This window comes from Struthio camelus, chromosome 17 (assembly GCF_040807025.1).
Source record: "Struthio camelus isolate bStrCam1 chromosome 17, bStrCam1.hap1, whole genome shotgun sequence".
Classification (NCBI taxonomy): Eukaryota; Metazoa; Chordata; class Aves; order Struthioniformes; family Struthionidae; genus Struthio; species Struthio camelus.
The window spans coordinates 17,431,308-17,455,578 of record NC_090958.1 but is presented as its reverse complement, the minus strand read 5'-3'; the positions used below and the strand labels follow the sequence as shown (position 1 = coordinate 17,455,578).

The 24,271-nt window shown below is 42.6% G+C and overlaps 1 protein-coding gene across 14 annotated transcripts in view; it reads left to right on the top strand.

The window, feature by feature from the left end:
* The window catches only part of KDM2B (lysine demethylase 2B), a 122,501-nt gene that overhangs the window by 53,359 nt on the left and 44,871 nt on the right, over nucleotides 1-24,271 (top strand). For all 14 annotated transcript variants that reach the window (XM_009666600.2, XM_009666599.2, XM_009666594.2 and 11 more), the window contains 3 exons: nucleotides 4,899-5,014; nucleotides 11,571-11,697; nucleotides 20,447-20,901. In XM_009666600.2, coding sequence (XP_009664895.1) covers nucleotides 4,899-5,014; nucleotides 11,571-11,697; nucleotides 20,447-20,901 — 698 coding nt within the window. The remainder of the gene's footprint in view (nucleotides 1-4,898; nucleotides 5,015-11,570; nucleotides 11,698-20,446; nucleotides 20,902-24,271) is intronic.

Here is a 24,271-nt window from a genome sequence, read left to right as displayed (position 1 = left end):
GCGCGTGCTCGGACGTACCCTGCTCCCAGGCCAGGGCTGCGCAGTGGCAGTGCAGCAGCCGCTCTCCTGCGCTGAGAGTCTGCTCCAGCCACGAGCTTTCGGACCGCTCTGCGAAGGAAGGGCAGGTCGCTTGCACACTCATTCAGTCGCTAGCCCCCTCCTTAGATGACTGGTAACTGCTCAGTGGTGTCTGCTGCAGATTGCATTTGGCCTCCCCAAACAGTGATCAAATAGTACTGCTGTCGACAGAGGCTGGTTTGAAACTGGTGACCTGTAAGGAAGAGTTTACCGGTCCCTGAAGCCACACAGTGTGCATTTCTTACTCATCTACACAGTTTAATCGTAGCCTCAGATAATGTTCTGCAGGTGCTTTTGTTTGTGTCTTTCAACCAAAAATGAACCATAACTTATTCCTTGGATCTTTATTTTTCCCAGTTTTTAATCCCTTTGTTCTGATATTACGCTAGTGCTTTTTTCTTTCTTTCTTTCTTTCTTCCCCCTCCTTTTTTTTGATGCATTAAGGATACAATGAAACTTGTGGCATTTTATTCTGTGTTGCTTTACCTTAGGGAGAAATATCACCTCCTGTCTTGCCCTAACCTGTGCAACATGCAGGGTTGTGCAGTAGCACCAGGATTCATGTAACCAGCAGGATGCAGTCACTGAGCAGAGATTTGATTACGCTCCCTTCAGAGGTGTCTGAATTGGAGGCTGCATAGCAGTTTTTTGCTGTGACAGCTGAAAGATTCCAACGTACGTGAGCAGTGGTGACAGTCTGTCCGGCAGAGAGGGACGTGATCATACATGTCAGCAGACCTGTCAGTCCATCCAGCAAAAGCCAACTGCCTAGCTGAAAGTGCGACAAACGCTTGTGTCTTTTGCTGTGTATGCGCACCTTGCTCCTATTCAGAAGATCTCTCTTCCGCTTTAAAACCTTTTGTCTGTGGGAAGCTTAGAAGGTTGATGTTCTTGTTTGCAAATGGTCACCACGAGCATTCATCCTCCTCACAGTTTCTTTCTTAGTCGTGCTTCTATCTAAGCTGTGGGAATGAACTGAATGTATCATCCAAGCTGATGTGTTCCCTGAGCTCACGTCCACAATACGTTACCCTTGTGGAAACTGTTTCCTGCTTTTTCGCTTGTCTCCCTACAACTTTCTTTCCTCCTACTTCTGCTTCTCTTGTAGTGGCCTCTTCAGGTTTTCTCTGTACACAGTCTTGTTAAATTATCAGAAGAGGAGATCTTTTCATTTGCAATTTCTGTGCCAATCTTCCTGTGTTTTTCTATCTTATTTCCATCTTTTCTTTTCTAACCTTTTCTATAACGTCTCATATCCCTGGAGCACACCTCTTCATGCTTCATGTGCCTCTGCTGTTTCGATGTTGCACTTCTGTTCCTCAGGCAAGTTGAAACTGTTTTGGGATGCAGTGTGACTGAAAAATGCTGCACAGCTGCGTGGCCAAACTGTCTTACGAGCAGGTGACGCCGGTGTCGGGCTGCCTCCTGTGACGGCAGAGGGGCTGTGCTAGCCAGGTGAGCTGGGCTGGTGGCATCCTGCCGCGGGAGCAAACGAGCCCCTGGAGAGAGGAGCGAGGACTTCCCTGGGGCTCGCTGCGTGCCTCGCTCGGCGCTCTCTTGCGGCAGAGGGAGGGGGCCCGCCGGCATCGGCCTTTCCCATCCCCGTGCTGCTCCTGGAGTTCTTTCTACTGTGGCTCAGGGTAGGGAGCTTTTCTTACTGCGTGCCCAAGAGCCAAGGAAGACACCCTTGTTGTGGAGCTGTGCTTCTGCTAGGTGCTAGAGAAGGCGGAGAGCTGGGAGCTAGAGAGAGGATGTTAGCATATGGTTTTTCCGTCTCCTCGCTGGCGACAGAAGTCAGTGTCCCCTGCATGCTGAGGAGCTGATGCAAAATTTGTCCTAACGGGGAGTCAAGAGGAGGCTTTCTCACCGGGACGTCAGGCCAGTTGTCCCACCTCGTTCTGTGAGGGTGCCCTGGCTGATCCCGTGTGGCGAGTCCGAGGGCTTTGCGGTTAAGTCTTTCTGTGTGTCACACGGTCTCCGTTTTTTTTTTTTTTTCCTGACCCTGCTGGATTTCAGTGCTTTGTTATTTCAGGGTTTTGTTATTGAGAACTGTGTCGTAAAAAGCAATATTTTCAATCTTGTTATTAGAAACATATTTATCTTGAAGGACCTGGTATTTAGCTGGTTCAGAAGCCGAGAGTTTACACCTGTCAGTTGAAGGTACTGATCGTTAGTAAGAGGAGTAGCTACCTGGCTTATAAACGTAAGGCGAAACTTAAGTATATTACCCACACAAGCAGAGGTTGTCTCAGGTGTTTTGGGGAGGACTTCCAGTTTACATCTTTACCAGCTCTTCAACAGTGACAGGATTGAAACTGTATTCCTGTTCATTAATCTTTCTGTTAAGGATTTGTGGTGTTGGGGACACCATTTGCTGAAGTGTCGTCTTTAGCCAGTGACAGATCCTTTGAAGGTTTTTCTCAATCCTATTGGGACTAACACCTAGTAAGTCCAGAGTTCGTTAATACGAAGACCCTTGGCATCTAATCAGGCTCGGGGAAGGTGTGATGACGCTGACACCCAAAGAGCAAGAAATAATGAAATCAGTTGAACTCCAATATGGTTTTTTCACTGACAAAATATAATTTATAGGAGGAGGCAATTGTGTGGCTTTTTAAAAAAAAATGCACTTAAGGAACAACTACACTGATGGATTTTTGTTTTATTTCTTATAAAATGAAAGAACCAAGCATATCTCCTTTCCACCTTTCATATAGCGCTAGGAAGCCAGGTTTCAGCTCAGTTACTTTTTTTACTTGAGTTGTAAATCTTTGATAACAGATTGTGTTTTAGGAAGATGTTGATCATTCCATTAAAATATCTTGTTGCAGCTGTCAGCTCCAGTATATCGGCTGATCCATGCTGAGAGAACAGGAGTGTGAATTAATAGTTAGGACTCCTTAATGTTTTGCTGGTGACTGGCTGTTTCTGACCTGTCTTCCGCCACTGCTCTGTTGTGTAGACGTGGACAGATCACATCACCTTTTTGCGTATCGGTTGTTCAGCTATAAAACTGATAATTAAACTTAATTATCACACAAGGTTGACCCTGAGTTTCCCCACCTGTGCAGTAAGTCAGCTTTGGGGACACAGCAACAGATTTGCTTTAGCATACGGTTTCCATTCTTTTCCCTAAATCACATAAATCTTTGATTAGCTTGTGGAAGAAATAACCCCAAATTCCTTAGCCTTAGACCTTTTCCCTTCCCAAAGACCAAGTTCAAGAAGATCATTTATTTTTCCAGTAGATTCCTACTAGTACAAAAAGATGTACTTCCTGTGAGGTGGTGAACTACTTAAACTGTGAAGAGATTTTATAGTATTGATTTGTGTAGTCACCACAATACCTTTATGGGGGGGGAAAGATCCTTTACAGTTGATTGGTCTTGATTTTGAAGTAACAAATATACTGAATTATTGTGAGTGGCTCTGCAACTGAAATTATGCTAAGTAGAGTAGGAAAGATAAAGCAATACCCAGAGCTGCCAGGGCCACGGGGCACCTTGCATTCTTCCCTGCATCACATTTATCATGTGGAATTAGACTTATAAGAAAAACGTATCTAGAGGGATGAACTTGTGTTTCTAGGGAAAAAATTCTAATGTGGATTTGCTTTCCTTCCTCTCTTCTACCAATATGCCCTTGAATTAAAGCCCCAGTTCTGCCATCTGCTGTGGCTCAAGGACTTCTCAGGCATAACTTTCCAGGTCTTTGTGGTTTAAAGATGGTTGCAGAGGAGGGCTTTCGCAGCAGCTAGCTGGAGGACCCTCTAGGCTGAATGGCGTTTTCCTACTCCCTCACTGATCTTGAAGAGAAGGAAAGCCTCCACAGCTTTAATGGAAAGTAGTGCACAGTTAGGAGAAAATTGGCCACCTCCTATGTTGCTTTGCTGTCTGCTGTTTTTTAAATTGTAATGCTTTTCATTAAAAAGGCAAAAAAAAAAAAAAAAAAGTGTCAAGTCTCCATGGGTCCCAGATCATTAGCAGGATCAGTTCCTTTTTCACTGCGGAGATCAGAGTCTTGTAGAGCCAGTGCTTCAGCTGCTGACATACCAGGCAAACAATGCCCAAACAGAAGAGCTGGTGCGGGGCTGCCTGAATTGCTAGGTCTGGTTTTTCGTTGCGATAGAAAATTCTTCCCTCGCTTTGGAGCCTGTGAAATGAAATCAGTCCCTTGCAAGATAGGGTCAGAACAGTCGCATCAGCTTGAGTAGCAGAGATGTTAAATCCCTTAACTGGGGACTTAGAGTGAAAAGATTTTCAGTTGCCTCAGGAAGTTGATAATAGGATACAAAACTTTCACCTCTGAGGGAGGGCTGCTAATAACCTGAAATTGTTGACATCTGAAGATGTGTGCTCTGGTGTTGGTGTGAAATAAGTTTGATGTGACTCAGTCCAGTTCCACAGCCCTAGCCCACCCTCACTGACAACTTGATTTGCAACCCTACTGCAGGTGCCAGAAGTTGCATCTGAGAGCCAAGTATATTGAGGAGACTGAATTTACTTCTTAGTCATGGATGTGGTTGAGTCACAAGCTTGCTTGTTCTCAGTAAACACTGTAACTGTTCTGTGGATAAATAGAAGAACCCAATTTACAGAGGGCTGTAAGATTGTACATCACAAGATGCCTTTCTTCTGCTGTCGCTACAATCTTAAAGTGTGGCTACGAGCATACCATTTTAACCTGTCATTGTGTCATTGCTTTATCCTCTCTCATACCCCACAGAATGGGCTTCATGGATTTGTGAAAATTTACTTATAAATTGCTCTGTAATCCTGCATAGCATGAGGCATTCTCAGTTCTTTGCTTTCCCTCTCTAGGGTGGATACATGCGGTTTATACTCCAGTAGATTCTCTGGTGTTTGGTGGAAATATCCTGCATAGCTTTAATGTTCCCATGCAGCTTCGCATCTATGAAATTGAGGACAGAACAAGGGTAAGGATACTTGATTCTCTTTTTAACTGAACAGTTCTTTGTGACTATGATCTGTCATGGTCTCTTTCATATTCCTTTCTGAGAAACAAGAGCTGACGGGATCTCCGTGTCAGAGTCGTTGAAACAAGAGAGGTAAACATGAAGTAATGAGACTTTCAAATGTTGGCTATTTTTAGTGGGATTTACTCATCTGTTTTTCCCTGCTTCCCACAGACTGGTCCCTTCTGTATCTCATTGTCTGCCTGTTAAAGTTTCATAAACACCTTCCCTTTTGCACAAAGACATATTGCCCTTTAAAGACCTTTGTGCCAATACTTCTGCTAACCCCTTACTTGTCGTCTCTCTCTGCACACCTGGAACGGATACCCGAGACTGGAGAACTAATGGGGCTAGCATGCTTCTGCTGTCCACAGCTGGATTGGGAAAGCTGCACAGAAGTTGCAAATGAAACGATGTCTTCTGTACTTTGCAGGATTTTCTTCTACAATGACTCCACACTATGCAAGAATTTCTTGTGACAGAGAGAGTCTGGGGTGGGACACTAAGTCTGAATGTTGCGATGCTCACCTGGCTGTAGCATCTACCTGATGGAAAGAGTGTTATATCTTGGGAAGAGGCGCCTGTGCAGGCTTTTTGCTTGGGATTGAACATTATGGCCTTGATTAAGAAGCTAGATACCTAGCCACTGTATACCTTGCAGTTCTGTAAAATAACAGATCTAATGGAAGTGTCACTGTTTTAGCAGGTTATTAAATAAACCATACAAGGCAATGATAGCATTTTGTTGCAGGTATGGACCTGTGGTGTGTACAAATTCAGACAGGGACTTTTTGTGGCTGGATATTTTGGAAGCATGGCACTGAGAAAGTGATGATAAACCGCTGGCACAGGTGCCAAGTGTAGCGTTAATGGAGATTTGAGTTGGCAAAATGGCAGGAAGCTACAATGCTTCTTCACTAAAAAATCTTAAAATGATGATGTGTGTTGAACATCAGTAGTGTTCAGTGTTATTCACCTCTACAAGAGAGTACAATTTTGGTTCCAAGTGGGATTTTATCCCAAATCACTTTTCTTGTAGTGGGAGTGCATTGGCCTGAAACATGTTTGCGTTGTTTAGAAATACATCTGTGACTCACGGGAAGGAAGGGCATCCTCCCCCCAGCCTCTCTGCCTGCCTTGTGTTGGGAAGGGACTGCTCCCTTCCTTTGCAGCAGATGCAAGGCCGGGTAATCTTCGCATTGCAAAGCTGTGGAAGAGGCAGCTGGTTTCTTTGACTGATTTTAATGAAGAGGAGGAGTCTGAATAGGCAAATGAATTCCTAGTAGAAGAGAGAGGAAGACAAAAGCTGAAATTCAGAGCAAGTAGAAAGGGTCAAGTGGAGATATCTGAGCAGAGGGAATGTAGAGAGAGCAGAAGTGGAGGTGAAGGCCAGAGTGGAGTTCAGCCTGGCTTCGAATAAGAGTCCTAAGGCAAAAACTTGAGGTGACATGAAAAAAGAGTAGAGAGACTTGAACAGGAGAAGGTTCTGATGGCAGAAACAGAAGGGTCTCACCAGCTTCTCTGGCAGAGTGAAGGGAGATGGGATAAGCTGTAGGAGTGCCTCAGAAAAAGGGCCAGAGGCCGAACTATGGCTAGACAAAGGTGATAGATAAAGGAAGGCTTTTAAAGTCACAGCAGAAGAGAACTGGCAATATATGCTGGAGACTGCAGGTGCTGAAGGGGAGGGAGTGTTGTTGCTGGGGAGGATGCAAGCACAGGCAGCTTGAATGGAAAATGGTGAAAAGAGGGCTGGGAGGAAGGATCAATGCCAGAAACAAATGATATGTTCCCGTTGATGACCATGGAGAAGATGCACAGGAAATGCTCCGGTTCTTCAAGTGTAAGAAGAGCTGACGTCGTGCTCCCGCAGGACGTGAGCAGCCTGAGTTCACATAGGTTTTAGTAGAGTTACAACTGCTCAATAGTGCTTTATGTCAGGCTCTTCCTGGGAAACTGAGTGCAGCTTTGACTACTTAAGATCTTCTAAGCTGTATAGTGGGAGGCAGATTTTCCCGTTACAGTGAAATATCTTGGTGACTTTTAGGAACCTGCCTGCCAGTTATGCTGAAATGCCTCTGAAACGCTCCCAGCACCTTGACCCTGTGGGAAGTTTCTGGGAGTTGAGTATCTGCCTCCTTGAAAATGTCCATGCCAGTGTTATTTGGAAAGGGATACTGCCACGTTTGGAAGTCCCAATTTAGGCCAAACTGACTCTTGTCAGTTTTGCTTCAGATTTTCTTCAAAGTCTGTGTAATTCTATATTATTTTCCCTCCGGTAAATACTTCTGTGATTTTAAAAAAAGACTAATGAAAGCCAACAGCCCAGAACTTCCAGGTCTTCACAGTAACACTTTCAGCAGTCGCCTGTTGTTGCGCAGTAGCAGTGTGTTACAGGCAGCCCAGTACCTGGGATTACTCCAGCGGCGTTCGTGGGCTTGTGCTGCTGTGCAGCCAGACAGCAGCAAGCGGCACGAGCCGTCGCGGACTAGCGAGACGTTCCAGACAGAAACAAAGTGTGAGCCTTGGAACTAAAGCAAAAAAGGAGTTTGTTAAGAAGCAGGAAAGTCAATACTGTTATTTATAAATAATACCAAAAACCTAAAAATAACATAAGTGAATCTTGAGGGGATAACTGTTTTCAAAATAGAGTTCTGGAGCGTACTACTTTGTTTGCTTTAGCAATCAAATATTGTAATTTCTTATTCGAATAATTTTATTCATACACGGGCGCTAGTGTAGGAGACTCACATACAGTGTGTAGTTCACACAAATTTGCCAATGTGAACACACTGCAAATGAGTTTCTCATCAGTATTGATCTTCCCATTGTGTATAGCACAGAAGTAAATTAACTGAAGTGATTGACAAAGTAATTTGCCACACTCAAATCGAAGTGTAATACAGGTGTGTTTCCTCCCTTCATTTTGCACAGAGCAATTTTGTGGAGGTTTCGCTGTGTTTAAATCTGCTATATAATGCTTAATCATCTTTGATTGCTGATATTCAAAGTCATTTTTATGCTAGGTGTAGTTGTTATTGTCTTAGCAGCTAAGACAAGAATAAATACATGGTTGAAATGGTAATGCTGATTTAGAGCCTGATAAAATTGCCTAGTTTATATACTTGTCATGCTTATACTAGCTTAATTTCTCATATCCCTGGGAGACTTTTTAAGAGGGTTATAGCCATTTAAAAATAGTTTTAAGGAGTAATAAAAAACACATCTATTGTTGGAAACAGCTCCTAATGTGCAATTGAGGTAAACAAATATTCTCCAGCCTTACAGTTTGTAGAGACTCTCATTTTGCAGTCTGGCTTTCCTAGAGGCCAATTAGCAGCCAGTCACACAGGCCAAGCTGTTTAGCTCTCTGCTAGACCAGCTTGAATAACCGCAGAGCAGGCTGCCGTGCAGGGATTCATCGTCTTGGCATGCGGGGGTTCCAGCTCCATATCACCGACGAGGAAGAATGCGTCAAACTTGCTCTCAACTCACCTAAATGTAACCGCTCTGAAATATTAGAACATGTGTAGGGACAAAAGCACTCAAAATATATACGTAAGGTGGTCACTCACAGATGATGGTGTTTGCTACTGAATCTGTTTTCTGGAACTTTGAGATAGTATTTAAAATTGATAGATTAATTTTTTATAAAAAAGCATAAATTGTTTCTCAGTATTGCAATTAGAGCAATTAAATACGAGTATGTAATGATTTTAATGGACATAGAAGAAACTAATACTTCCTTGAGGAAAACGTGCTTTACATGCTTAGGGTTTTTTGTTTTGTTTTTGAAGGGGGATATAAGTCTCTGAAATAATTTCACTTTGAACTAAAGAAATGGATCATATTCCAGAGAGGATTTTTCTCACTGTACAGGAATAATTAAAAAAAAAATTTTGAGTGGATTGTAAATTATTAATCATAGAAGTTAGAGCTGGAAAATGCCTATTAGATGATCTACTCTATTTCCCTGCTGATGTGAGATTTAGTCCTCTGGCAGTGTCCGTATGAGATACTACACTTTAAATTGATCACAGAAAAATGTTCATTTCAGGTTTTTATTTTTCAAAATAAGAGTTCATTTGACCATAAGCATACAATGAAAAATGTATGGACATGTACGTAATACAGTTCACATCCATTATAATGTATAAATATCCAAGAATATCATAAATAATGTAGTCCTCTCTACTTCCGCATAAGGCAAATTTGAAAAGATTTTTAAAGCACCGTTAGACTGACTTTAATGGCAAAAGGCATTGGAGATCTTTGCACAGCATCTTTTGCTCCATATGGTAGCTCTTCTGAAGGTTTGTAAAAGCAGAGCCTTCTCAGGCAAATAGTGAATTACAGAGGCATGGAGGGATTTGCTGTGGGTTGGAGCATTGATAGTGAGGCAATTAGGAACTCAAATTGAATATTAAAGATTGATATACATAATGGGAGCACTGCATGCATTACTGCCTTGTCTTTCACATTGAATTAACATTGGTAAAAACTAAATTTGGTGAAGCTCAGAATCTGTCAACAAATGTTGAGCAATGATGTCTTTAATATTCCCAGGCATGTGGCTGAAAACCTTTTGAAGGCTGAGGGGTGGAAGGCGGCTTCCTGTTTGTAAGTCAATTCTTTGCAAATTTTGTTTCCTGCAGTGCTCTCTTGGAAAAATTTGAGTTCCTTTATCAGCATATATTTTAGCATGGCTAATTTCCCCTGTGTTCCGTAATAGTGATAAGTGACTTGATCCCTTTCTGACACAAAACTAAACCAAAAGGAAAAAAAAAAAAAACCTGTCCAATGCAAAAAGGCTCTGGGGTTAAATGTTCTCGCATATAGGGGGCTGTTGTTTGGCTAGTTGGTTTTGCCCTTTTTTTTGTTTTTTTTTTGTTTTTTTTGGTGTGTGTATGCTTTATAACAAACAGCACAGGGGGACATTTGAAAAAGTGCAGCATCACTGGATGCATGACCCATAGCAACACGCAGTTCAGATTTGCCGGCTGCGTTTGTGCTGAGTTTGAGATCTCAACTTTGGGTTTTGCTGCAGGGTATTTAAACACTATGCAGTGATACATTTAGTGGGGCAATATAGTATGTTTCCCCTTAATTACATTTTATTTTACTACTAAAAGTGTTTACGTTTCCTGTGCCCTGGGAGCAGAGGCAAGTTCACCTTGGGCAAGTTCAGAGGCTGTCCACCTTGGGGACAGTTTTAAAACATGGGCATTCTGGTAAGACACCTGTATGCTCAAGTGGATGCTCGTATCACCAGGCAGGTGTTTCAGCAGTGTCTGCCTTGCAGAGCCAAATCTGAGTTTCCAGATGCCAGGAGCAGTGGGTCTGTTTAGACTTCATTGCTTTTTGGTTTTGCTTTGGGTTTTATTTGTTTTGTTTGTTTTGTTTTCTTTTTGTTCTTCTTCTTCTTAAAAATGGGCTGTCTGAGATAATGATCCTTTCTGGTGCAGTCCAGATTTCATTAAAGGTGGGTGGACACCTCTTGGCTAGGTGAGCAGTTAAACTGCATAGAATGTGCTATAAAGCAGTTCCGATAATCCCAGAGCAATGCGTGCATGCAAGCCTGCAAAATGCAAATTTCTGTGCTGCCAGGAGAAAGAACTGTACAGTGTAAGTACAAGTGCATGCAAGATGCATGGCATCCATTTTTAACAAATCACAACAAATATACATATGTTCTTGCATTTTAGGAGCCTCCCGGTTTCTTCCTTGGTACAGTGACCTCCCGTATATAGAAAACTGGGAGGAGGGAAGGAAACTCACTTTTCTTCTGAATATGAAATGTTGTCACAAATATACAGTGTTGGAGAATAAGCTTTTTGTGTGAGAACAACAGGTCTGAGATGTAAGGAAAAGTGCATAGCTTGGCAGAATCTGACAAAATCCTGCTTTTCTGTTCTGTTTGTGGCAGAAGTTAACTTACTATCGAAATACTAAGTGTAAACCAAACGAGGGACTTTTACTCTTAATGTTTATCTACCAACAATCAAGAATTTGTGTTCGTTCATTTGTTTAATCAAATTATTGTGAAGACCATAGTTGAAAAAGATGTTTCCTGTTCGACTCATTTTAGGTAACGCTGTCATTTTGATAAATCATGTGATAGTGTTTAGGAAATCAAAACAACCCACCTTTATTTTAACTTGAATTTTAGTAACTAACATCTGTATGTGACCACCCTATGTTTATACAGTAGGTAAATAATACCTTAGGGGCCATCCATCAGTTTCATGATTTCACAAGAACACAAACCCTTTCCTCTCCCACCACCCCAAGAGGATACAAATTAGTGAACCAAGAAACGATGCTATCATGGCAGACAGGCAGGCAGGCTCCTCATTGTGTATGCTGAAGGCATACGTCGCGCTCGGCGCCCACCCTCGCTCCCCTCCCCCTGCTGCATACTGTTTGTGCTCTTGATAACATGATGAGAATGATGCCTGGCCCTTGTGCTGCAAACTTCTCTCCCTTCCCCATGGACTGACAGTCTCAATCTTGCTTTCAGGTGCATGCCAAATTCCGTTATCCTTTCTACTATGAAATGTGCTGGTATGTTCTGGAGAGATACGTGTCCTGTGTGACCCAGCGCTGCCACCTCAGCAAAGAGTACCAGAAAGAATCAATGTTAATTGGTGAGTGAATCCTTTGAGTGCGTATTCAGAACTGATGCTAGCACCTGAGGCTAGTTACTGCTTTGGTTTCTGCAAAGCAGATTATAAATTAAATTGTGGACCTGTAGAAATTGTAATGAATTATTTCTTTATTTTTTGGGTGGGGAGGATTTGACTCTCAAGCATTTCAACAAAGTTACCAACCTAATTCACATGGTATATATTGAGTATTGCCTTAGAAAGTGGATCCTGGAAAAATAATTTTTGGATGCATTTATTTCTTGGTTCCAGCAATGTTTGTGTTGAGATGATCTGCCAAACAGTTGAGGATTTACTGTCGTGTTTGGCACAGTACCTTAGGGTAGCCAGAAATGTATGCATTGCAAATATGCTCTGGTGGGTTGGATACTTAGTCCTTTTATAGCACTTTGCATCTACAGAATGCATTACCGTCACTAAATCTGGCTTCTATTTCTTTAATCTCTTCTGTAGTTCTCTCAGTTTGGTGACTGACTTGTAGTTCTTCAAAGAAAAACAAAAACATAAAACATAAACAAAAACAAGAAAACACCCATACAAATCTAAATGATCTACAACTTAAGTGCAGGGAGGTCAAAGAAATCTTTAAAACAATAGCTGAAAATGGACCATGGCAGAGGTGGATAGATGTGTCTGAAGCAGGAAGGCATTGCCTTGACACTGATGTGAGCTTTACATCAATGTGTTACAATCCCAGTTGTTGCCTTGCTGAACTCCCCTCTCTTTATTCCCCCCTCCCTGTTAATGGAACAAGACAGTGGGCCATGTTGCCTCCCTGCTTTTAAGCACAGAAGGGCTGAAAGTAGCACAAGTACCAGCTAAATCCTAACTGACGCATATTAAGTGCGGAGGAGGACTGAAGTATTTCTCTGCCTCCCGCTCCCTGAGATGCCACTTGGTGGGAACCTGGCATGTCTGGAGCTGCCACAGGTTCTGGGCAGAGGAAGGAAATGATCACCTAATTGCAGCATAATTTTCAGTAGGAGGGATTGAAGAAGTTATGGGGCAGAGTCACTCTTCACCAAGTTTCACTGACCAAGAATAACCTGAGGGAGCTAATAGTCTGTGTAGATAGGGCAGGGAAATCTCTTGCGGTCCCTGGGAATCTGAGTGCTTCACATTTTGCACCTCTGTGCTGTGCACCTCTGGTCTGAAGGGTCAGTAAGTCGGACGCTCTGTGTGAAGGAATTTTTCTCCTTATACAAGGTTATCATAGAGGAAAGGATGAATTTAGCCCTTTAGATTAGCACTTCAACAGCACAGTGACAAAGCTCTGTTACTGCATTCCTTGGAAAATAAGGAGCAACATCCTGTTATCAAACCACTGGCTGCTGTTCTGGGAAGAGGCTCTTCCCACTAGTAAGGCAGGGGTGCCAGATCACGGAGGTGTAATTTCAGAACAAATTAGATGTGGAGGGTGGATGGCTCAGGATACTGAGATGAGACCTTTCCCAGCTAAATCACTAGTGTGAATTCAAGCCCAGCTCGGTGATTACTGATAATGATTTGGTGATCCCCATGAAATATGTCTCAGTCCAGTTACTAGCTGAGAGATATTCAAATCATGTGAAAGCTCACTGGGAACCATGCATGTCCAGTGCCTAGAGGGAAGAGGATTGCTGTGCATAACCAAAGACTGTCAACTGCAAAGGCATCAGTGAAAGGACCCTGGCTGTTTGGAAAATGGTTTGGTGGTAACATTGTCTAGGCCTTGTTGTCTCCTGTGGTGGTTTGAATTGTTGGCCTCTTGGAGGGTGAAAATTAAACTGTTTCTCTGTTAATTGGGCATGTTTCTATGGTCATTTTAAGTTAATGTAAGAAACATGCTATCCTCACAAAATGATCCTGTTCTTGTGGGCTCTGGTGACTGTGCAGCTGCCCGGTGAGCTGGATCAGTTCGGTGAGCTGACTGAAAATGAACCCTACTGAAAAATTGAATAATTTGTTATCAGTAGGATAGATGAGCTAATCTGACTTGCAGCCACCCTACTGTGTGGCTAGTAGTGCTGAGTCGAGGTAGGTGCTGGGAGGTTGTGGCTGGGCTGATCCTGAACAGTTGGTACTGTCCTGAATGGATTGGGACTTCCAGTTTACCAAAGAGGTATCTACTGACAGTGGATAGTTCATCCACCTGCCTGCTACTTCTTGACTTCAGAGTATTAAAGAGCAGGCTGATAAAATGTCTCACACTGTCATCTAGGGCCTTTCTCTCTAGGAGAGAGAGATTTATGCTTTTTTTTTTTTTTTTGGTCAGAAACTGCTTTTTATTTCCTGGCAGGATCTTACCTTAAAATAATTATTTAGCTGGGACTTGCTGTTCTGAGGCCCAGATCTACTGTATCTTCTGGATCTTTTTCTTTGGTATTTATCAAATTTTCTACAGGAGTAAAGGTACATTATTTACTTTCAGAAAGCTGTGCTGTTTTGTTCTGCTCAGGTAATACTATTTCAAATATTTGCTTGTCCTTTCAACTAGTCTAAGTGTCTAGCCTCTTGACTCAGGATAAATCTCCATGAACTGTAATCCCTGAATAACGTTTGTTTGTTTGTTCTGTGGTGTCTGTATCTTAATGTTCATTCAGCTGCTGTGGGATGGTAGGTCCAAATGAAGTTAGATATTAAGATGCCGCTTCTTCGTTTTTTAAGCTTTTCTTCAGAACTATTCAGGTCCTTAAACTGTTACGTGCTCCTCTCTTCCACAGAGATTTATCTATCTGCAAGTAGTGTCTTGATTACCCATGAGAGAGTATTCCTTGATGAAGAATTTCCCATCATCTTCCATAAGGAGTAATGAAACAAAGCATCTAACCTCTCTGCAGGCCCCTCATTAGGTTTAATTGTCTTCTGTCCTTCTTGGTCTAAGAAAAGCTTCTTCACACCCTTGTATTCCTTTTCAGAAATTTCTCTTGAATAGGCTTAATGTTTCTAACAGCTTCTTATTTTTCCCTATTTTATTATATAATTGCCTTGACATAATTTGTTTTAGATGTCTACTTATTGCCTTTCTTTTTTTTGGCTGCTAAAACTTGCTATTTTTCAACTGTGAGTTGTGCTGTTTTTTTAAATACTTTCTGATGCAACAATCTTATTGGATCTCATAAGTTAAGGAGCAACAGACTTGACTAATGCCTGAGGAGGAGGACATTCTCCAGCAAGAACGCAGAATGGTGGCTGTGGTCTCTGGGATTTACAGGGTGATAGTTTTCTGCATTCTCCAGGGATGATCTCTATCAGCACAGTAATCTCTTTTTTCACATAGGAGAACAGGATCTCTGGAAACCAAGTTCATCATCACTTGTGTTTTACAGATATCTTTATATTTTTTCATATTATATTTTTCATTACGTGCTATTTATTTACTTTGAGATGAAGGTGAACAAATTCAGAATGACCCTTTAAAGATATTGGGTACGCATGAAAATTCACTGCTATGAGTGTATTGTGATACCTCTATCAATTTAGTTATACACTCGTATAGCAAATAACATGGACCTTTGTATTTCTAGTTTCTAAATATCTGGCCCCAAAAACTTCAGGCAGAAGTTTTCTTTTCTCTTTCACAGAAGGGTGAATGCTCGGGGAATGATGACATGACAGCAATCACAGGCTGCTATAAAAGCACTCTCTTTCTTTCTCTCTTCCCCTCTCTCTCTCTCTCTTCCCCTCTCTCTCTCTCTCTTCCCCTCTCTCTCTCTCTCTTCCCCTCTCTCTCTCTCTCTTCCCCTCTCTCTCTCTCTCTTCCCCTCTCTCTCTCTCTCTTCCCCTCTCTCTCTCTCTCTTCCCCTCTCTCTCTCTCTCTTCCCCTCTCTCTCTCTCTCTTCCCCTCTCTCTCTCTCTCTTCCCCTCTCTCTCTCTCTCTTCCCCTCTCTCTCTCTCTCTTCCCCTCTCTCTCTCTCTCTTCCCCTCTCTCTCTCTCTCTCTCTCTATCTTTCTCCGCTTTTTCTTTTCCCTGTCCATCTCAACTGTGACATTTGTCCTGTCAGCTGGAATCAAAAACGCATCCTATTTGGATTTCCTACTAGGCTTGAACATGCACTGTTTCAGGATGGATATGTCTTCATTATTTTTACTCTTATCATGAATGAGTCTGTACTGGGTGTTTTCAACCACAATTGACCTTCAGTGAGATACGGATCTTGAGAGTGAGCTGACAAAGAGTAATTGGGAGAAGATACTGGGCTATCAGAAATAGGCTTTCTCTGTAGCCTGCAGCTTTTAAGATTCCCACTGCTAAAATTTTAACAGGATGGCTCTAACTGTATACTAAGCCTGACGGATAAAGAAGATATGCCCTCTGGGATGGCGAAGAAGCTGTGCTTTTTTTTTTTTTCCCCTTTGTCTCAGAGGATAGAATGGATTTGCTTATTGATAGGACAGGTACTGGATTATACTGAGTGATTTCTGTGTGGGATGCTCCATGCAGTGTTATACTTCCAGTGTGCTCAGTTTTTTCTGCTAGTGAAAATGTCATTCCTGCCTTTAGCAGACCAGTAAAATTGCTGCTCCCAAGTCACAGTGCCAGGTTTTGAAACTGGGAATGGCAAGATAGATATTACATGCTGGATTGTTGTAAAGAAGTTAGAAAGATTTCATAATTATACCTCCCCCGCCCTTTCTTTAAAGTTCTAAAATATGATAAGCTGCTTCTCACCAAAGAAGAAAACTGTGTATAATTATCTTTCCTGCACAAGTGGATAAACTGTGAGGAAAGTTAAGTGATTTGCCCAGACCCATGGGGAAGTTGATTGCTGTTGGAAAAAAGGTATTTCTAGCTCTTTGTCCTGTGGTCAAGCCTGTGTTCCTTGTTCTTACTTACTGGTTTGGGTAAGCTGATTTTATTTGCTTTGAGGTGAAGAGGGGTGAAGGTCTGCCAGGGCTGTTTGTTTAAGCCCAAACCAGATAGCCCCGCTGAAGCAAGAGTTCTAATGCAGTATCGGCCGGTGCATTGGCTTGGGGGAAGAAACCACAGTTGCGCTTAGCAGGACCTTTCTTCAATGGAGAGACTTCCGAAACCAAAAAAATCCAAGTCAGTGGAGCTCTGGTAGTATAGAATTAACCCCTTGCTTGCTGGTTAACCCTAACCTGTAGCCTGCTGTAAAGCTTTAGTGGATATGTTTTGCCAGTGCGGTTTGAAACTTATGTAGCATTGGTGGGGTGTCTCTTCAGCTGTGTACAAATATCCCTAATGGAGACGAGACTGGGGGTGGACCTTTGCACGCTCCAAAAAATGATAAATCTCTTACTAGAACTTACCAGAGAGTCTCTAGTTGCAGCCTTCAGCTCCCTCTCTCTGGCAGGCAGCAGGCGAGGCTTTCACATTAATAGGACACTGATCCCTCTTTGCTATTTTTGTGAGTCTCCCCATACTCCAGGCTGCTGATGCACCCTCAGGCGCATGGAGGGATGCCGCTATGGAAGGAAAAGCCCAAAGAGAAGAATGCTGCCAACAGGCAAAGTGCCTAGGAAGCTCCCCTTTTATGAGTGGGGCTAGAGGAGCAGTGCGATGCTGGGGGCTGCCTAGCAATTCCTAGCTGTAGCAAGCAAAGCCCAAGATTGGGAAGGGGAGACATGCTAAAATGTACTTATCACTAAAGTAAATGCAAATTACGCTTGGGTTGGGCTTTAGCTCACAGCACAGGGTAGCTCTGAGTCAGATGCTGTTTTCATTAAATAAAAGTCATTACCATTTGCATTACAACCAAACACTTGAAAACAAACTTGAACTTCCCTGCTCTTGAAATTATCCTTCCGTTATTGATTCTCTTGTTTTTGGGGGTTTTGTTTTTGTTTTTTTAAATTAACAGCAGCAGATGGTTCTAATGCTCCGGAATAGGCCGTGATACTCTTCGACCTGATTCACTGCAGGTTATTAGTGTGCCCTGTTCCTACAGGTAGAGTTACGTCCAGCACCATTTAACTCTCAAGCTTGCAAAGAACAGGCCACTTGTTTGGTATTGATTCATCCAGAGGTTAGATTTAGATTATTTTTTGTGTGCATGATTATACTTACTGCTTGTCTGTCCATAGCCAGGCGTAGTTGGCACAGCATTGCCTGCTTCGTGCACAACAGTCTGTAGCAGAAAAAGGAGCTGCAGCTGGAAGAACAGGAGTGCCGGGCCCCATGCGTGCTGGCTTCCCCGGTATGCTGTGATGCTCCACACCTTCTCTCTTGCCTTTTGTTTCCATAAATTAGAGCAAGAGACAAAGTGGAGGCCTCTCTCAAAGGCTGTTTTCTCTTAGCACCAGAGCATTACTTGCAGTGAATTATTCACATTTCCATGACGTGATCCTCCCCCCCTCTTTCCTTAGGCCTTATCTACACTTATGATTTGCCCCAGTTACAGCCGTCAGTTCCTGGAGTCTGTTTCAGCAGAGCCACAGCATAGGAAGAGAGAAACGTAATTTTCTTTGTACAGATTTACACCAGTTTCAATTAATGACACTGTGCTAGTACTGGGGGCACACAGCAGCTTTTACCTTTTTCTGCTTTTCCCCAGCATCATCTCCCATCTAGACTAGGCTCTTGCACTTCAATCGATTGTAAAATAGTTAGCCAAGGCAGCGTGGCCTAGAGAAAGGGCTCCAGCCCTGAACCCGAGACTGGGTTCCCATTCCTGCGTCTGCCCTAGATCTGATCTGTGACAATGAGCAAATCGTTCTTTCTCCCAAGCATATTTCCTCAGCTGTAACATGGGAGAATGACATGGGTTGGTCATAATAGCCCTTTGAGATGGGATAAGTGAACTAACGACTGTGGACAGAAAAAAGTGTAAATAAGTTAGATAACCTAGTGTTTTTTAAATTTTCTGGTTATGATATTTTCTAATCCTGCTTATTTTTCTAAGGAGAAGGGTGGGGATGTTTTAGCACAGGCCAGAGAGGAGGGGCCGCTTTGGAGCGTGGCATGCCATCAGCTCAACACACAGCATGCAGTGTGTGGTGCTTCATGGTAAAAGCCTTAACGGAGGGGTGTGCAGAGGAACTTCATCTTCACTGCGAGCGGAGCGGGACTTCTCTATGTCTGCCCTTGCCAGTAATTGATATTGTTTTAGGTGACTGCTGTCTCTGTTCACAGGCGTTTCAGCTTAAATATGCCTTTCAGAAGTAGTTTTATAGCTGTTTTGGTTCTGAGGAAAAATTCAGATGCTCCTGGAGGAGTAAACTGGAGTAGATGTTTGATTTTTTGCAGAACCTGCAACATTAGCACGCTTGCCCTGAGAAATGGCAAGTAAAGTGGCCAACTCATTTCTCTCAGGCACTCGTGCACATGGGGGCACCTGATCTCACAGGTTTGTTATTTGAAATTGCAAAGTTAAGCAGCTAAGAAAGCTGCCGCAGGATAGCTCATTTACCACTACCTGTTGCATCTGTGTTTCCCAGCTGCCAAATAGCACACACATTTTGTGAGAAGATGGCATAGACTGTGCAAGAGACAAGGAGCTTCGCTGTCATAAGAATGAATTTGCAAGCTTGAAGCTGGGCTTCAGCGTTTGTTTTGAAACTCTCTGTTAAACAACCGGATGCTATTTTTTTTTCTTTAATGTTCGTTTAATCCTTCCTTAGACGTGATTCACGTTGTCCTAATCCAAAACTACTGCATTGCAAAGCATGAAAGCACTGAGGATTTTGGCATGCTGAAAATAAGAAAATGAAGCTATGAAAGAAACTTTTCATTAATTGTTCACTTGTTTTTTCTGTATGACTTCTGTTTCCTTTGCAGAGTGCTCTTTGTCTACAGCTTGATCTCATATCCACTGCAGCCAGTATTAAAATTCACATTAACTAAAGGGTGCTGCCATGTGTTTTCTGCGGAAATCCTTGCTGTTGCTAGCCTGCATTCAATGTCATTCACTTAGTAAAGAAAATTGGGTCTAATAAGCATGAAAAGACCAATGTTTTAGGGAACCCTGGCCACTACTTTCCTGCACTGCTTTCACTGCTCAGTTGCACTGATTTGGGCAACAGTGAGGATTTTTTAGGGGGAAAACCTTGTATAAAGCTGAGATGAATAGTCCTTTAGACTCAAACTGAGAAGTACCTAGAATGCATCAGGGACTGCATTAAATATAACAATACCATGTGATTCTGGGTCAGTGGCTTCATTTTTCAGTGTTTTTAGGCTTCTTACCTGTGAAATAAGTGTAGTTGTACTTCTCTGTCTCAAAAGAACAATGATGATTTGTGCGGTGCTTTAAAAATTTTGTATAGTATTCCTTGCCCTGTAGCAAGTGGTAGTTCTTGTTTTACCAACAGATCCTTGCACAGAGAAAGAGTATTGAGAAGATGACTTTGTCCTGTCCAGAGTTCCTGGAAGAATGATGATGTACAGCATTTTAACATGCTTCCTCCCATCATTTTTCCCCCTCCTCTTTCTGTGTAGACTTTTGTCTTAAAGCTGTAAAGATTTCCGAATCTGGTCTCTTTCAGATTTGCTGGAAAGTTAATTGCGTGTGACTTACGAGTTCTGCCTACTCTTAATTGAAGGCATGGAGGATTGAAGCTTTGAAAAAAGCATATTTTTTCCCTAAACTTTTCTCAGTCATTTGAACTGAGTAGATTTTAACAAAAAACAGCAAAAAAAAATTGGCTGAATAAACTCAATTTCTGTCACATACTTAAAAGGCATTATCCAGTGCCTTTTTAAATAGGCAGCTCCTAGAGCCAGTGGTAGGAGTGTGTAAGCTGGAAATTACATTGGGTGAAGATTCAGCATTCTTTTTCTAACTTTCAGATGCAAAAAGAAAACGCAGCGTAGACAGCTATTCATCGGATTCGTGGTTAGACATGGATGAAGAATCTTGTGATGCCCATATCCGGGAGGAGAAGGATGACGGCTTGGATAAGAACTCCAGATCCTTGGTGGATGGCTCCTCCTCACCCAACAGCACACACTCAGAAGGGAAGGAGGGTACAGGGAGAAAACAAAAAGCCACAGTAATGAGATACCTAAAAAGAACTTTGTCTAATGAGTCAGATGACAGCGTAAAATCAACGACCCCCACGGACTATCCCAAAACACCAACAGGGTCTCCAGCTACAGAAGTTTCAACCAAATGGACTCACCTCACAGAGTTTGAACTGAAGGGTTTAAAAGCCCTGGTGGAAAAGCTTGAATCTCTCCCGGAGAACAAGAAGTGTGTTCCAGAAGGTATCGAAGATCCCCAGGCTCTCCTAGAGGACATGAAGGTGGGTGTGATAGCTTGCTGAGCTACGCAAACTGTATACAGTGAGCGCAGGAAGCGGCAGGAGTTCAGAAAGCAAACTTCTGCAATGGAGGGATGGTCTGTTGTGTACAGTGACCACCTCAGGTGGGCTTGCTGTGCCACAGAAAAGGAAATTATGCCTCCTGCACAAGCCATTGTACCACTTTGCACTGCAGCCTGATTTAATTGATGGGGTCCTTTCTGACTGTCGCAGCTAGGCTCAGTGGCCAAAACTTTGGGTGCTCTCCATAGTTCAGGGCTTGGTACATCCCATATGTAAGTTGTAGCTGAAGAACCCTGTTTATAGTCTTGACCTGCCATTTTTGGTCCAGTCTCTTTGCAGAATATATCTGATTAACTGACACATACAAAATATAAATACTTGATCTTAATTCAGAAAATGGATTGCCTTTTTCAGGTGCATTTTCTTTCCTTTTTTTTTTTTTTTTTTTTTTGCCTTTTTCATTTTCTTTTCCTCCATTGCCCTCTATAGGTTGATAATTATTCTCCGCTGGTAGAATGTGCTGTATTCAGACATGGTGCGAGGAGTGAAGGCCTGCTAATGACAGAACTTGTCTTTAGATTTTTTAATATAGCAGAGGGGGTACTTTATGTGACTTAGGGGACGAGTTCCTCCTGAAGACCAACATGGTCTTGTTGTTCCTAGTCCTTCCCTGCCTCTGATCTGCAGCATCACCTTGGACTATTTGCTTAGCTTTTCTATGCCTTGTTTTCACAATATATTAAATAGGTGTGTGTATATATATATATATATATATATTTTTTTTTTTTTTTTTTTTTTTAAACAGAACTGAGACCAGCATACTATTGTCATTTTGATGGGACTTGTCAAATAAGGCTTAAAATATTCAGGCTCTCCTCTATAGGTTCAATACCGTGGCAATTTGGCCTGATTTGGAACTACAAGTATTAACTCTTAGTCTTGTGCTTGGACTGCTGGTTTTGTTTTGCTTATGTGTACAGTATGGTTTTATTTATTTTTCTTCAACTACATATGTTCTATAAATGACAGCTGCTTAAGCCACAATCTAAGGAAAAAATATGAGTTTATATGGTAAAAAGGGAGCCTGTACTACTTCAGTTTAAGTAGTGTAACAGCTGCTTAGAAATGTCTTCAAAGGCAGTTAAAGAAGGTTGTAAATATGCAACACGCAGTGGAACCATATTCTCCAATCTTGGAGCCTGGAAGGGTGATACATGGCACTCACTTTGGTAAACCACAAGAGCTCAGAAAATCTCTTCTTGCAAAATTAGCTACTTTGTATATGAAAGTAGATGAGCATGCATGCAGTCATGGCAGTAGATTTAGTGGCTTGCTTTGGGATCAGTGATATTCTAATCGGAAATCAAACTGAAGCTTCAAGAACAGGAATTGAATTTGTGGTGGTGAAGGAGAAAGAACGGTAGCATTACTTTTCCAAGCTTCACGCACAAACCAAGTTTCACCAAGCTAAAAAATAAGCTGCCCTTTCTTGAAATTCTAGAAAGGGGTACAACACCTAATAAATTGTGCAGATGTTCAGAATATGATCATGCATGCTCTTTTGGTGACATACTCCAGTACACTGTGAGACATCTTACTGGAGCAAGGCAAGATGCCATATGTGAATCTGGTTTAAAGCACCGTGTAGGAGTATATGCTTTCTCCTCCTTCTGCAGAGCAGTGGATTCACTAACCACACAGGTGGGAGAACTGCAAATGAACGTTGAACAAAATGGACCAAGTGATGCCCTTTCAGGGAGACTGTGCTTTAGCCGGTATTAAGTGAGTGTCTGCCAGTTCGTTTTGTTCATCTTGGCAGAGTTGCGATCTTGATGTTCTGTCTCCTTTGATAACTGCACAGAGAACTGCCTGCTTCTAACACTTTCTCTTCTTGCCAGCACACACTGTAACCATCAGGATGTAGCCCAACATCTGGATATTTATGACTCCCTGCTGGTTAAAGAGCCTCATGATCACATCTAAACATCATACATGCTGCAGAGTTGTTTTCTCTGGAATCACCTCTGTATGTTGGCGAGCCTGTGGCTGATTAGTCAGAGCATCCTCTTAAAAGGATGTTAATTCACAAACGTTTTTCTTGAGCAGTGTCTAAAGAACTGCTAAAGAACTGTCCTTTCTTATCCATCTCTTTTACTATATTGGCCACATATAAGGCAGCCGTCAGTTTTCAGAGAATGAAAGTCAATCCAGCATAGTAAATAATTTAATCCCATAGTCTGCTTCCTCCACAGTCCCTCCTTCTCCCTACAGTCGCACGGTCTACGTCTGTCGCTATCTGTTTGCTAGGTGCTCTAACGGAATTGGGCATTGAGGGGGAGTTGTGCTCGGATCTGTGATTGCTTGAGTACGCGTCCTCTCAAACCTGGAGTGCAGCCCAGGGTTCCCCGTGTTGACTGTCCCTTTGCTCGTCAGCAAGCTGGCCGAGAAAGCCCGCTGCGTCTCGTTCTCATCTAGCGCCAGGCCCCTGCGTGCAACAGCCCGTCACTCCTCGCTGTCGCTGCGTTAGTTCACGTGGCAGAGGGCAGTGCAGTGGGAGAACGGGTCCCGTCTCCGCGTGGTACCAAAACATGAATTTTGTTTTTTAAAAGCCAGCAAACTGAATAAAACCAAACAAGTGCATCAAGTGCCACGTGACTTGAGTTCAGCCCCTCGAGCTTACGTCTCGTATAATGCTCCTAACAGGATTCTGGTGTCGCTTGGTGTGCAGGATGCAGCTACACAGTAGTTTTGTTCTGTCCTTGCTATTCAGTGTATGTTAGGTACTTCGTGCTATTCGGACCCTCGTCTGAGCATGGCGATATGAACGTTCCCTGGGATTCCCCGGGACGCTCCTCATTACAGTAGTCGTGTGCTTCACAAGCGGTAACTGATGAGCAGTTGTTATCTCTGATTCACAGGTAGGGAACTAAGGTACAAAGAGATTAAGATAAAAGCGGCCGTTAATTTCGGATACTAGTTTCAGATGCCTCTGACATGATTTTCAGAATAGTTAGCGTTATTTAAGAATGGTATATGCAAAAGATAATTCTAATGGTGTTGAAAGTGTAATTGCTTTGCCTTTCTGCTGCAGAGAAGTTCTGCTCCTCAGCGCCCAGTTCCCAAGGCAGACGCAAGGAAGGCTAGGAGCGGACAATTCACGACTGCCTGGGGAAACCTGATTTGAAAGATTTGCCCTGTGTCACATAGAGACAGCATGGCACAGCGAGGGATACAGTCCAGTTTTCCAGAATAGTATTTATCTCCCTGACCGTGAAGTCATATCTCCTCTTAATTTGCTACCACTTTTCCGACTCGCGCAGCAAATAACATGTGGATTTTGCTGACAGCA